The 13,013-nt window shown below is 39.0% G+C and overlaps 1 protein-coding gene across 1 annotated transcript in view; it reads right to left on the reverse strand.

Annotated features, from left to right (window-relative positions):
* Positions 1-4,317: 4,317 nt before the first annotated feature.
* Positions 4,318-13,013, reverse strand: part of TTC23L (tetratricopeptide repeat domain 23 like) — a 39,712-nt gene continuing 31,016 nt past the window's right edge. Inside the window, exons 8-10 of the mRNA XM_028097975.2 lie at positions 10,625-10,752; positions 10,157-10,306; positions 4,318-4,692 (exon numbers count right to left, since the gene is read on the reverse strand). Of these exons, the coding sequence (XP_027953776.2) occupies positions 4,606-4,692; positions 10,157-10,306; positions 10,625-10,752 (365 nt within the window). The 3' untranslated portion in view covers positions 4,318-4,605. The remainder of the gene's footprint in view (positions 4,693-10,156; positions 10,307-10,624; positions 10,753-13,013) is intronic.

The following is a 13,013-nucleotide window of genomic DNA, read 5'->3' on the forward strand; positions in this document are numbered from 1 at the left end:
CACCAAGGTTTGCCCAAGTATTTTACCCCCGAATTTTGTAGAGACAGTGTTGGAATATTTACTGGTAAATGCTGGGCAAAGAATAGGAACGCCCCAGCCAGGAAACCAGCTGACGAGCATAAAGTTCATCACAAAGGACTTGCCCAAGGCTGGTTTGGCCTACAGCACATCACCCATGCTCCGCCTTGCTGCACTTCTCTCTGGAGATACTCTCTCCAAATCCTACTTTCCTCGGCTTTCCCTCCCTAGACCCTCAGCCCAGAAGAGGCTGTTCTGTTCTGTTCACATGACCAAGAGGACCACAGACCACTAATTGATCAGGGCATTCCTTTTTTCCCTTCTTGTGAAGAGAAAAGGATGGTTCTCCCTGCTGCTTCTGCTGGCTTCTACATCTTAAGACCCTCCAAAAGTAATACCGAAATAGCTTTTTGGCATGCGGCTGTCCTAGAAACATTTAAAAATAACAAAAATGAAGTGGATGCACCATACTCTCATCCTTCCTATATGTCTGGGTGACTAGCGGGAGTTGTAAAAGTAGCTAGTATTTATTGATTATTTATTTATTGAGCTAGTATTTATTTACCATAAGCCAGATGCTGTGCTAAGTGTGTTATGTAAAAATCTCAGTTGTTCTTCATTATGTTTCCATATTATAGATACTATTCTACTCCTCATTAGAGGAGACAGGCTTAGGATAACTTGCCTAATGACACATAGAAAATGGCAGAGCCTGGATTCCAACACAGGTCCGTCTGACTCTAAAGTCCATGACCTTAACTGTTATATTCTTGTAACCATTAGAACTGTCCAGTATTGGAAAGGGCCACTTCAACAGGTAATGAGTGAGTTCCTGATTTGGGGAGGTGTTTAATCAGGTATCTGGATTACTGCAGTAATCTCAAAAATCTGTTCTACCAATATAGCTTGGTCTAATCACCCTGGTGATTCTCTATTTGCCAGCACAGTGGCTTCTTATTAGTCCTCATTCTCTTATCATCATCATCATCATCATCATCATCACCTCTAATTAGCATGTACTCTGTCAGGCCTCTTTCTGAGCAGTTTTGTTTACATTCATCATTTAGTCACATTTTATAGATTTTTATAGATAAGGAAACTGAGAAGTAAAGTGACTTACTTGTCCAGGGTCAGACAACTAATAAATAACAGAGCTGGGATTATGGCCAGGCATCTGACTGTAGTCCATTCTCTTAACACTACATTATATTGTCTCTTAATATTTGACACACATGCCATACTCTTTAAAAACTTATCTTTCTTATTATCACAGGTATAATACATATTTTTTGTAAAGAAAAAAAGTCAAATAGCACAAACATATAATGTAGAAGTTGAAAGTCCCCCATAATCCTGTCCAGAGATAATTACTATTACCTTTACTAACTATACATTTATATCTATTTATCAGTTATACTACATATAATACTCATTAATATGTATTTTTTCATGTTTTTACCCCTAATAATATATCTGCAGTATTTTTCTATAACTCTTCAAAGCTCCACTTCATGTTTTTGAATGACCATATTATATGATCATGAACATGGACCTCATTATATTGACCATAAACATGTACTGGTGTTTCTACTAGTGGACATTTGAGTTTTTTCTACTGTTTTACTATCATTAAAAAAATCTAGGGGCACCTGGGTGGCTCAGTCGGTTAAGCCTCTGACTCTTGATTTTGGCTCAAGGCATGATCTCAGGTTCCTGAGATGGAGCACTGCGTGGGGCTCCCTGCTCAGCATGGAGTCTGCTTGCCCCTCTCTCTCTGCTCATCCCTCCTCTCACCCATGCTCTAAATAAATAAATAAAATCTTAAAAATAAAATCTACAAGGAAGACAGAAGGCCCTCCTTCTGCATGACCCCCAAATATAATAGTAATTACAATAACTAACATTTCACAGCTTACTATGTGCCATACATTAAGTAAAGCACTTAAAATAGAGTGCTCTTATTATTCACATTTGTAAAATTATTTCTTTTAATTTTTTTTAAGTCAACTCCACCCCCAACATGGGACTCAAACTCACAACCCCCAAATCGAGAGTCATATGCTCTGCTAACTGAGCCAGCCAGGCGCCTCTTCACATTTTTTTCAGATGAAGAAAGGAAGACACAGGAAGTCTCACTGCAAATGGGAAAGCTCAAATTTGAGCCCTGTTTTGATTCCAAATCACATTGCATATATTATCTCTAAAATCAGTGTAAGTGTTCTTTCCTGAGCCCTTTCATTTGACATACACGTATTCCATGGGTTTCGTATCCATTTCCTTCACTTCAGAGTCTATCTCCTTGAGCTCCTGGACCATTCAGCCTACTAGATATTGCCAAGTGGATGCACTGTGGGTACCTCAAACTTAACACACCCAAAATAGAAATCATCATCTTCCTCAGACCCTCTAGACATCCTCCAGGATGATCTCCATTGTCAACACTATTTCATTTAGTGGCATTGCCATTCATCCAATTGTCCAAGCTAGAAACTTCAAAGCCTCCTGTGACTCCTGCCTCCATCACACCTCCCATCTAATCGGTGCTAAGGTCTTGTTAGAATAGATCACAAATTGTTTCTCAACCCATCCTCTCCACCTTCCTCCTGCTACGGCTTTAGCTAATTAAGGCTCCCAGCACCTCCCCCTCGGACTGTTGTATCTGCCTCCTAACTGATCTCCCCAATTCTAAAATCTCCCTAGGTCCCATCTATCCTTCCACTGAGCTAATGTGGTAGAGCCAATAACTGATTATGTCATATCTCGCTTAAATCCTTCTGACTACCAAATAAGTTCTAAATGCCTTAGCATGGCACATAACACATCACATAACCTGACCCTAACTTATCTTTCCAAACTCATCTCCAGCATGTTCTTACTCGTGTACCTTAAACCACAACCACCCTCGGTCACTTGTGTTTCCTCAGAAATATCAAATATCTCCGTGCCACTGTGCTTTTATTCCTGCTACCGGAAATGCCCTCCTCTGGCTTCTCTGCTACCTGCTGATATTTTATTTTCCTTTGAAGACCCAGCGACCTGCCCCCAGTATACACACAGTTTCCACCCATATTTCTCGTCTCCCAATGTATTCCTTGTCCTCTTTGTTTACATTTCTATTAATGCTTTACTACAGACTAGTCATCTAGTCACATGTGTCTGTTTTTCTGAAAGGACTCTATCTTAAACATGTTAGTATTTTTAGTGCCTAGAAGGAGCTTGATATGCAAATAATTAAAACTGAAGTACATTTGTGATTTAGGTAAAAGTTTACTCCCAAATCTGAGATGTTCTGTGCCTTTTCAATACACTAAAATCAATTAGTACTTGAGGATTGCGACTACCATTTAAACTAGAATTAACTCCTACTTCAAGGGGCCATTTCTGCTTTCACTTCTTTGCAGAGGCTTTAAAAGCCAAGAATTTGGGCTCCTGGCAACGAATATCCAGTGGATGTTGTCATGGGCTTTCCAGAGGAGGTGGGGTAGAAAGCACAAGAACACATCGGAAAACTCGCAGTCTTCCAGGTCATCTGGGATTGATTATTCCAGCGAGATGCTCAAGCAAAGAGAACAATTTTTGTACTGGGTTTTTTTTGACATCTGGGCTTTGGCAGCTACTCCTATGACTTTGCTCAGCAGTTCTTGGGGAATGAGATACAGGCTTGTTTCGGTGGAAGAAAAACCTCTACTGACTCAACTTCTCCTACAGCAGAACCCTTCAAAAGATTCTTCCTCTTACATGGATTTCCTTGCCAGGTTCTGGTCTCACTGCCATTTACAAAGAGAGTCAGTCTCCATGCACCTAAAGAAATTCATACCACCTGGGGTCTGAATGAGGTTAGACCAACCCCTCCTCATTTCTTCTTCTCCTATGGTTCTTTTCAAACCACTAAGGCAAGTTCCTTTGCAGAACATTGGGCTCCCTTCCATCAAATGAGAGCTATCATCCTAGGGATCTGTGAGGATTAAATACTTCATGACTAGGATCTAGCTCAGTTATAGGCACTTACACCCAACAAATTTTAATCTGTCTTTGAAGAGAATAGTTCAAGGTCAACACCACTGTGAGATGAACAAAAAGCAATGATATGCCAAAGATAAAGAAGGGAACAAATCTGCACAAAACACTCTTTTATTACTAACTCTGGAGATAATTAAATCCACCACCCCCCGCCGCAGCCAAAACACTTGCCTTATATCGAAGGACCTAGATTTTGTATGTTCAGCAAGAAAAAACAACTTTAATGTATTCATTTCCTTTGTATAAGTCCATATTGGATCTGTCACAAATTGTCAGCTGAGACACTGCCTTTGGTTTTGGTTCCAATGCTCAGCATTGAAAGAGATATTAAGAATACTAAGTATTACTGCAGCAGACCCCCATAACATTGGTTTCTGAGGCACTACTAGAAATCAACTAATTACTTCCAAAGGATTTGGCCAAATCCATAGTACAGGTTGGCATTCTGCCTTCCAAGTAAGAATAACAAAGGTGATCACCCGTAGGGGAATGAATCTGGGCAAGGCCATGTTATCCACATATCCACATATCCACATGGATGACATGGTTGATGATCAGAGCCAGAACTCACCTCTGCAATAGGTTAAGGAGGTCTCTTGTGTCTCTGCTTTTACTGTGCTCACTTCCGTATAAAAGGATTTGAATCATCAGACACTGTAGGTAAGTTGAGAAATACAGCAGGTTAAAGAGAATCAGACGGCAAGCAGCTTCATAATAAACCAAACTCAGGAGAGCACTAGTGGAATGGAGATATCATGAGTTTACATTTCAAATTTCTGCACTGCATCTCCTCCTGGTTCCCAACCACGGAAGACAAGGAGCCTGAATTGAAGGCTCTGCACACTCCCATGCTCTGTGTGTATCATTCCACTTTACTGCACCTACCACTGCTGTATGTGGCTACCGATCACCAAAGTAACAGGGCCAAAACATGGCTGCAATAGTGGTTTCCATGAAGATTTTCCAAATAGCTATGACCAGATGGATGGACATAAATGAAATCTGTGTGTTGGTCCTAAATTTGCAGTGCATTCTCATGCTGTATCACTTTACTCTTAGGCAGTTTTCCATTTAAAATTTTATTGCTGACCTCTCTTTCCAATCAAGATGGAATAATAGGGATCAGATTTACCCTTGCACTTGAAACAGCCAAAAAAGGAAAAAGTAAATAAATATATGAAACTATCTTCAAGAAACTGAACATCAGCCAACAAAGAACAGTGGTCCCTGAGAGAGGGCAACAAGTGAGATAAATCCTATGACTGCCCCCAGATTATTGCTTTGAGAGCATTTCAAGGCCATGATGCAGGGAAAGGAACAAAGTGAAGCTCAGCAGACTCCCTGAATTGAGGATAAGGAGCTGGGAGTCCCCAGAGGCTCTCAGAACACAGTAAAAGAGAAGAGACAGCTGCGTAGAAAAAGATCCAGGAATATTTGCAGTGGGTCCCCTTTAAATATTCAGCAGAGTATTGATTAGCACATCTAAAGCTGGGGAAAGAATCCGCTGATGGGGTAGGAGGGAACAGGGCTAGGTATAGTGCTTATTCCAACCAGCCAATCTGGAAAGCCTCATTTTTCATGGATCTTTGGGTGGTGTACTCAGAAGGCTTTTACCTCAGTAATGGGGGAAATTAGCCTTTGACTAAATGTTGCTCTAGTCTCATCTACTGAATCTTAAAAAGCAAGACCTAAAAGGACCAAACTATAAATGACTTCCAGAAAAAATTCAAAAATACTTATAGGAATACAAAAATATCCAGCACCCAATAAGGTAAAATATACAAAGATAGCAAGGCATGTGTGATCCATATGAGAAAAATCAATCCCAAACTGATATAGAGGTTAGAATTAGCAGAGAAGTATATTAAAACTGTTATTGTAACTTTAATCATGTATTAAAAAAATTAAGTGAGGACATGAAAAACACATTTTTTTAAAAGACCCAAATCAAACTTCTGGAGATGAAAATGTCTGAAAGGAACAATACACTGGATGGGATTAAGAGTTTGACACTGAAGAAAAAAAATCAGTGAACTTGAAGGCACAGCAATAGGAACTATCCATAAAAAAAATCAGGGATTATTGCAGTAGGTACAGAAAAATAATTTTTATAATACCCAATTTTATACACCTTTTGACAAAGGTGCAAAGATAATTCAGTAAAGAATGTCTTTTCAAAAAATGGTGCTAGAACAACCAGATATCCATATGCAAAATTAATTAATTAATTAAACTAAGATCCAGTCCTAGTGCCATATAGGAAAACTGACTCAAGTGGATCTAGACCTAAATGTTAAACCTAAAACTACAAAAAATCTAGAAGAAAACACAAGAGAAAAATCTTTGTGGCTCTGGTTAGGCAAAGATTTCTTAGATAAAACATCAAAAGCACAATCCATAAAAGAACAAATTGATAAACTGGACTTCATTAAATTTTAAAACTTCTGCTCTTCACAAGATATTTGTTAAGAAAATGAAAAGGCAAACTGCAGACCAAGAGAGAATACTTCCAAATCATATATCTGTTAAAGAGCTTGTATCTAGAGGTGCCTGGGTGGCTCAGCTGGTTAAGTATCTGCCTTCAGCTCAGGTCATGATCCCAGGGTCCTGGGATGGAGCCCCGCATCGGGCTCTTTGCTTTGCAGGGAGCCTGCTTCTCCCTCCCCTTCTGCTGCTCCCCCTGCTTATGCTTTCTCTCTCTGTCAAATAAGTAAATAAAATCTTTTTTAAAAAAAATAAAGAACCTATATCTAGAATATATGAAGAACTTTCATTTTTTTTCACTTTATAGCATCATTTATGGCATGAACTAGGAACATGTACTTATACAAACACCCAACAATTGTACACCAGCAACTTTACAATTATCCTAAAGGAGTCATATACAAGTCTACAGGCACCATATACACCATGGTTAGGATATATGAAGAACTTTTAAAAGAATCATAAGAAAGCAAACAACTAATGAAAAATGAGCAAAAGATTTTGATCAACACTTCACCTAAGAAGATAAAATGAGAAATAAGGACAAGGAAAGATGCTCAAGATAAACACAAATGAAAACCACAATGAGGGGTGCTTGGGTGGCTCAGTAGGGTGAGCATCCGACTTGTGATTTTAGTTCAGGTCATGACCTCATTGGTTGTGATACTGAGCCCTGTCTGGACTCCACACTCAGTGGGGAGTCTGCTTGTAATTCTCTCTCTTTCTCTCTCTCTGCCCCTCCCCCCACTCGTGATCTCTCTCTCTCTCTCTCTCTCTCTCTCTAAAAGAAAGAAAGAAAGACAGGAATGAAGGAAGGGAGGGAAGGAAGGAAGGAAGGAAGGAAGGAAGGAAGGAAGGAAGGAAGGAAGGAAGGAAGTCTTAAAAACCACATACAATGAGATACTGCTACATACCTATTAGGGTGGCTACCATGAAAAGCCCTGGCCACACCAGCTACTGGCAAGGATGTGGAGGAACTGAATTCTCAGACCCTGCTGGTGGGAATATAGAACATGATGCGACCATTCTCCAAAATTTTGGCAGTTTTCTTATAAAGGTAAACATACACCTATCATATTACATAGTGCTCCCATTTCACTCCTAAGGATTGACCCAAGAGAAGAAAGTATATATCCATACAAAGACTTGTGCATGAACATTCACAGCAGCTTTATCAATGATAAACCCAAACTGGAAACGGTCAAATGTTCATCATCAGGTGAATGGATAAAAAAAATCATGTTGTCCATGTAATGTAATATTCAGCAATAAAAGTAAACCATGATACACAAAATAATATGGATAAGTCCCAAAATAATTATGCTGAAAGGACGATTCAAAAATGTATAACTTTAGGATTCTACTCATATAAAATTTTTGAAAATGCTAATGTATCTTTAGTGACAAAGCAAACCAATTATTGCCTGGGGGTGGGGGTGGGGGAGGGGTGGGATTGATTAATTACAAAGGGGACTGGGGAAACTTTTGGGGGTGACTGATATATTCATGACCTTGATTGTGGCAACGGTTTCACAGGTCAAGATATCAAAACTGATCAAACTGTGCACCTCAAAATGTGTGCAGTTTATTGTATGCAAATAAAAATTATTCCCTCACAAGGTTATAATTTTTAAGGTTTGTCTTTTCTTTATCTTCTCACCTCCACCCGACTGCATTTAACTTTGATTCCTTTTACATGAACATTGGACCGCCCAAGAAAAAAAGTCAGCCCAAAGTGTCACCCTCTTTATGCTCTATTCTGTCTGCCAAAGGGGTTTCCTCACAGCCATCAACTTTTGCTGAGGTCTCTCACCTTCGTTTTAGCTCCAGGAGTAGTTGCCAACCCCCAGAACAGCATCTATTAACATCGGCCAATTCAGAAACCTCATGGCCAGCATCCCACTCACAGCAGATCCCCAGCATGAGGAAGGAGTTCAAAGCTCAAAACAAGAGCTGTACTGTCAGCATGCCCTTCTATACCTCCCCCCCTTTCTGGGCTAGGACACTGAAGTAGGGCCTAAAGCCCTCAGGATAAAAGCCGATAACCAAGATGCAGCCCCCACCGACCTTACAAAATCCTAAATCTCCAAGTTGACTCTCTATTCCAAATGGAGGATGTGGCTATGGCTTCAGACAGCCACTAGCAAGTAAAATCTAGAACAGGCTCTCCTTTAGTCTTGTGTAGAATATGGTAAGCCCTTATAACATGTATGCTGGGGCGGGTTTGTTGGTTTGTTGGTTTGTTTTCAGAAAAGTTGTTTTCAATGATTTCTTTGATTACTGTTTCTCTTCCAAGTATTATCGTTCTTTAGGTGAATCTCTACTCTGCCCTCCATAGCGACTTTCTCATTATCTCTCTCTCTCCTCTCTGCATTCTAGGACAGATTTTCGAGTCCATCATATAAATCTCTGATCCTTTAAACAGGCAGGATATGACTTCTCTAGAAGTATTAAAAATACAGAATCGAGACACACCTCTTAGAACTTGTGATTTAAAGGTTTGAGGTGAGGCTCAGGACTCTGTCTTTTGTTAGTCTGTTTCATTTTTGTTTTGATTTTTATTGACACCGCTGCAATTTTAGATTTGGGAAATCTCACCATCACTGCGACATGTTAAGACAGTCTTCCCTATTTTCCATGTAGATTTGAATTCTACTGGATTTGTTGTTTCCTTGAAATCCCTTATTTCACTCTTAAATCTCATCTCATCTTTGGGCCTCAGACTGTCATCCTTTCATTGTAAAGTTTTCTCTCCTTATAGGTTTCTCTGCTCCCATCCCTATGTTCATGCTTTCCTCGAAGACACTCTTCTGATCCCTGCAACTTATTTTCTTAAGGTTTTCTTTTTCTCAGAATCTTCAAAATGATTCTCCTGTTATTCACTGTCTTCATAACTTATTTTCTGATTCTGTTTAGTTAACCTGAAATGAGATAAAAATCTCTCCAGACATGATGTTTGCCAATGTACATGTACGGATTGCTTGGGACTCCACTCCGCTCACATGAGTACTGATTGGTCTTTACCAACTCTTCCCCTGACCTTGAACAAATTTAGATTTTATGTAGAGACATCCCTACTGATCCTATCATGTCTTTAGTCTAGGTCTGTCAGTATGCTGACTAGCTGAACAACTGTTTGGTCACAATTCTTGCCAGATCCTACTACAAGATATGAACATCCAGTGTCCTCTGAGCCCCCTGGAAGAGGAATCGGTACTTGGGTAAGAATGGTTTATGAAAGGTGTTCCTGATTCCTCCCAACCTTGGGTGCTTTCCTGATATTCAGCCACTGCCAGACCTAGATTCTAACACTGGGGTGTTACTCTTTTAAGACTCTGGTCCAGGCATTCACACAACAAAAGTTTCTGTATCATGTTCTCCTTTAGCACATCTAAGAAAGTGAATTTTCGCTTTACTTAAAAATTAAAAAGGAATAGAGAAGGAAGGAAAAAAGAAGAAGGAAGAAAAGAAAGAGAGAGGTGAAAGGAAGCAGAAGGGAGGGGAGGGGTGGGAAAGAAAGGGAAAATAAACACACACACACACACACACACACACACACACACGCACACATGCATCACTCCTCACATTGTGCTTACAGGCCTGGGAGAGAATGTAAAAAGCAGCCAGCATTCACCTTCCTTAACAGCTGAATTGCCTTCCTGAGCTCTCCTTTGGCAAAGCAGATCCTGCCCATGTTGTAAAAAGTTTCAGCCACCTTTTCACTACAGTCACCATAGCTGATGACCTGAGACCTCAGGGTGGCCTTTAGCAGTCTGTAAGCCTCCTAGGGAATTAAAGAAAAGTGTTTGATAATCATCTGGGCAATTCTGAAGGAGTATTCCAGTTCTAATCCATTAACTCTATGGAGAGGATGTTCTAGGTCACATTGACGTAACCCACCTCGATCAGGCGGTTGTGACATGTCACCTAAGTAAGGTGTTTCTGTGAAGAGGTAACATTCCAAGCTTATGTTTAATAATAATAGTTAATTCATGCATGACTACTCTCTGAGAGAGGAACTATTATATTTATTTTACAGATGGAGGAATGGATCTTGCCCAAGATCACACTGCCTCTTTTTGATTTACCTGTTCAGATTTACCTGTTTTTCCCCGTTTTGGACAAGCCATTTGCAGAATTCTTCAATGGTTGTCAGTGTTTCATAATCCGTTGGGCCCAATGTTGCTTGATACGCATTGATACTTTTTATAAAATATATCTCAACGGCATCTGCAAAAAAAAGGGGGAACATTTAAGGCAGGCCGCTAGCCTTTACAAGTAGCTAATACAGCTTTGGCTCAATTAGACATTTCATACTTAAAGTCATTGCCCGTTCTCATTCTAGGTCTCATAAGGACCCTCAAAAAGTCTGAGATATAATTTGATGGCATCAGTTGATGTAATTTTATTCTGTTGATGAAAGGTATGGATTTTTCTGTAGGAAAAGAAAGCCATGCCTGAACAGCCTATCCTAAGACCCCCAAATAACTACCATATTAAACTCCCAAGGGCAATGAAAGACTATATATTTACCTAAATTAAACTCTCATAGAGAGTATTGTTTACTGGGATTCCTGCTAGGGGAGTGTGTGTGTGTGTGTGTGTGTGTGCGCGTGTAGAGGGAGAGTTTTTGTTTCAAAAGTATTTTAAATAGAGTTGTTGTTATTTAAAAATTTACTTTTAACTTTTCTTTTATTCCAAACATAATAGATGTTTATGTAATCAGTCTAGAAAATGCAACAGAAGCAAAAAGAAAGGAACAATTATCTCCACGCACGCTACTCAGAAACAGGCACTGTTAACATTTTTTACCACTGTATTAAGGTATAATTCAGCTATTGTTGTAACATTCAACTATTGTAATTACACAGTCTGATAAAGTTTTAGTAAATTTATAGTTATGTAATCATGATCAAGATCCAGTTTTAGAAGATATCCATCACCCCAAAATGTTTCTTCATGGCTGGTTGCAAGCAATGCCTACTGTCTCAGGCAATCACTGATCTTTGTTCTATCTCTGTTTTTGCCTCTTCTAGAAATTTCATATAATTGGATTCCTACAACATGTAGTCTTTTGTGATTCTTTCAAAATGCATCATGCTGTTTTTGAGATTCATCTATGTTCTTGCATGAATTAGTACTTTATTCCTCCTTCTGCTGAGTAGATACACGTTTTGTTTACCATTCACAAGTTGATGAATATTTGTGTTTGTGTATACAGTCTATTATCCACATATCAGTTCCAATTCTCTTCATTCCTTTCTGTGGATTTGAGTTACCATGGGCTCCCATTTTCTTTCAGCCCAAGGGCTTCCTTCAGTATTTATTTTAGGTCAAGACTGCTACCAACAAATCTTGTTTATCAGGGAATGTCGATCTCACTTTCATTTTCTTTTCTTTTTTTTAAAGTATTATTTATTTAGGCAATCTCTATACCCATGTGGGGCTTGAACTGACAACTCCGAGATCAAGAGTCACATGCTATTCCGACTGAGCCAGTCAGGCATACCTCACCTTCATTTTCAAAGGGTCGTTTTCCTGAATATACAGTTCTTAGTTGAATTTTATTCCAATATTTTGAGTATGTTTTTCCACTACCTTCTAGCCTCTGTTATTCTGATGAAAAATCAGCCATTAATCATATTGTTGTTTCCCTGTACAAAGCTGTTTTTCCACTGCTGCTTTCAAGATTTTCTTTTTGTCATTCAGCAATTTGACTATGTGCCTATTTGTGGTTCTCTTTGTGCTTGTCTTACTTGGCATTGAGAATTCTGGATCTGTAGATAACAACCTTGGGAAATTCGGGGCCATTAGTTCTTTAATTTGCTGCCTCATTCTGTCTTCTGCCCTTCTGGAGCTCCTATTACATGTATGTTGATACACCAGGCGTTGTCCCACAGATCTCTTATGCTTTGTTCATTTTTCTTCAAAACCTTTTTTCTCTGCTCTTTGGAGATCATCTCTAGTGCCATACCTTTGAGTGATCTCATTCTCTCCTCCGCCATCTTGAATCTGATGTTGAGACCATTTAATGAATTTTCATTCAGTTACTGTATATTACAACTCTAGAATTTCCATTTGGCTGTTTTTTTCTTAGTTTAGATTTCTCTATTGAGAGTTCCTATTTTCATTGTATTTTCTTTTAATTCTTTGGACGGTTTCCTTTAATCCTTTGAAGATATTTATGATAGGTGCTCTGAAGTCTTTGCTAAATCCAACATGTAGCCTACTTAGCATCAATATCTATTGACTACTCTTTTTCTGAGTACAAGCCATGGGTTGTTTCTTTGTATGTTTCTCTTTTGTTGAAAACTGTACATTTTAGACATTATATAGTAACAACTACAGATTCTGATATATTTTTGTGAGTTTTTGTTTTTTGTTTTGTTTGTTTTGTTTTAGTGAATTGCCTAGACTTAAACTACAGAGTCTATCTCCTCCTATGTTGTCTGAATGTTAATGTCTTTGCTCAGGTGTTTGATTTCTTTAAA

Source organism: Eumetopias jubatus, unplaced genomic scaffold (genome assembly GCF_037043125.1).
Source record: "Eumetopias jubatus isolate StellerSeaLion01/CBP00866 unplaced genomic scaffold, mEumJub1_p1.0 scaffold_5, whole genome shotgun sequence".
In the NCBI taxonomy this organism is placed as follows: Eukaryota; Metazoa; Chordata; class Mammalia; order Carnivora; family Otariidae; genus Eumetopias; species Eumetopias jubatus.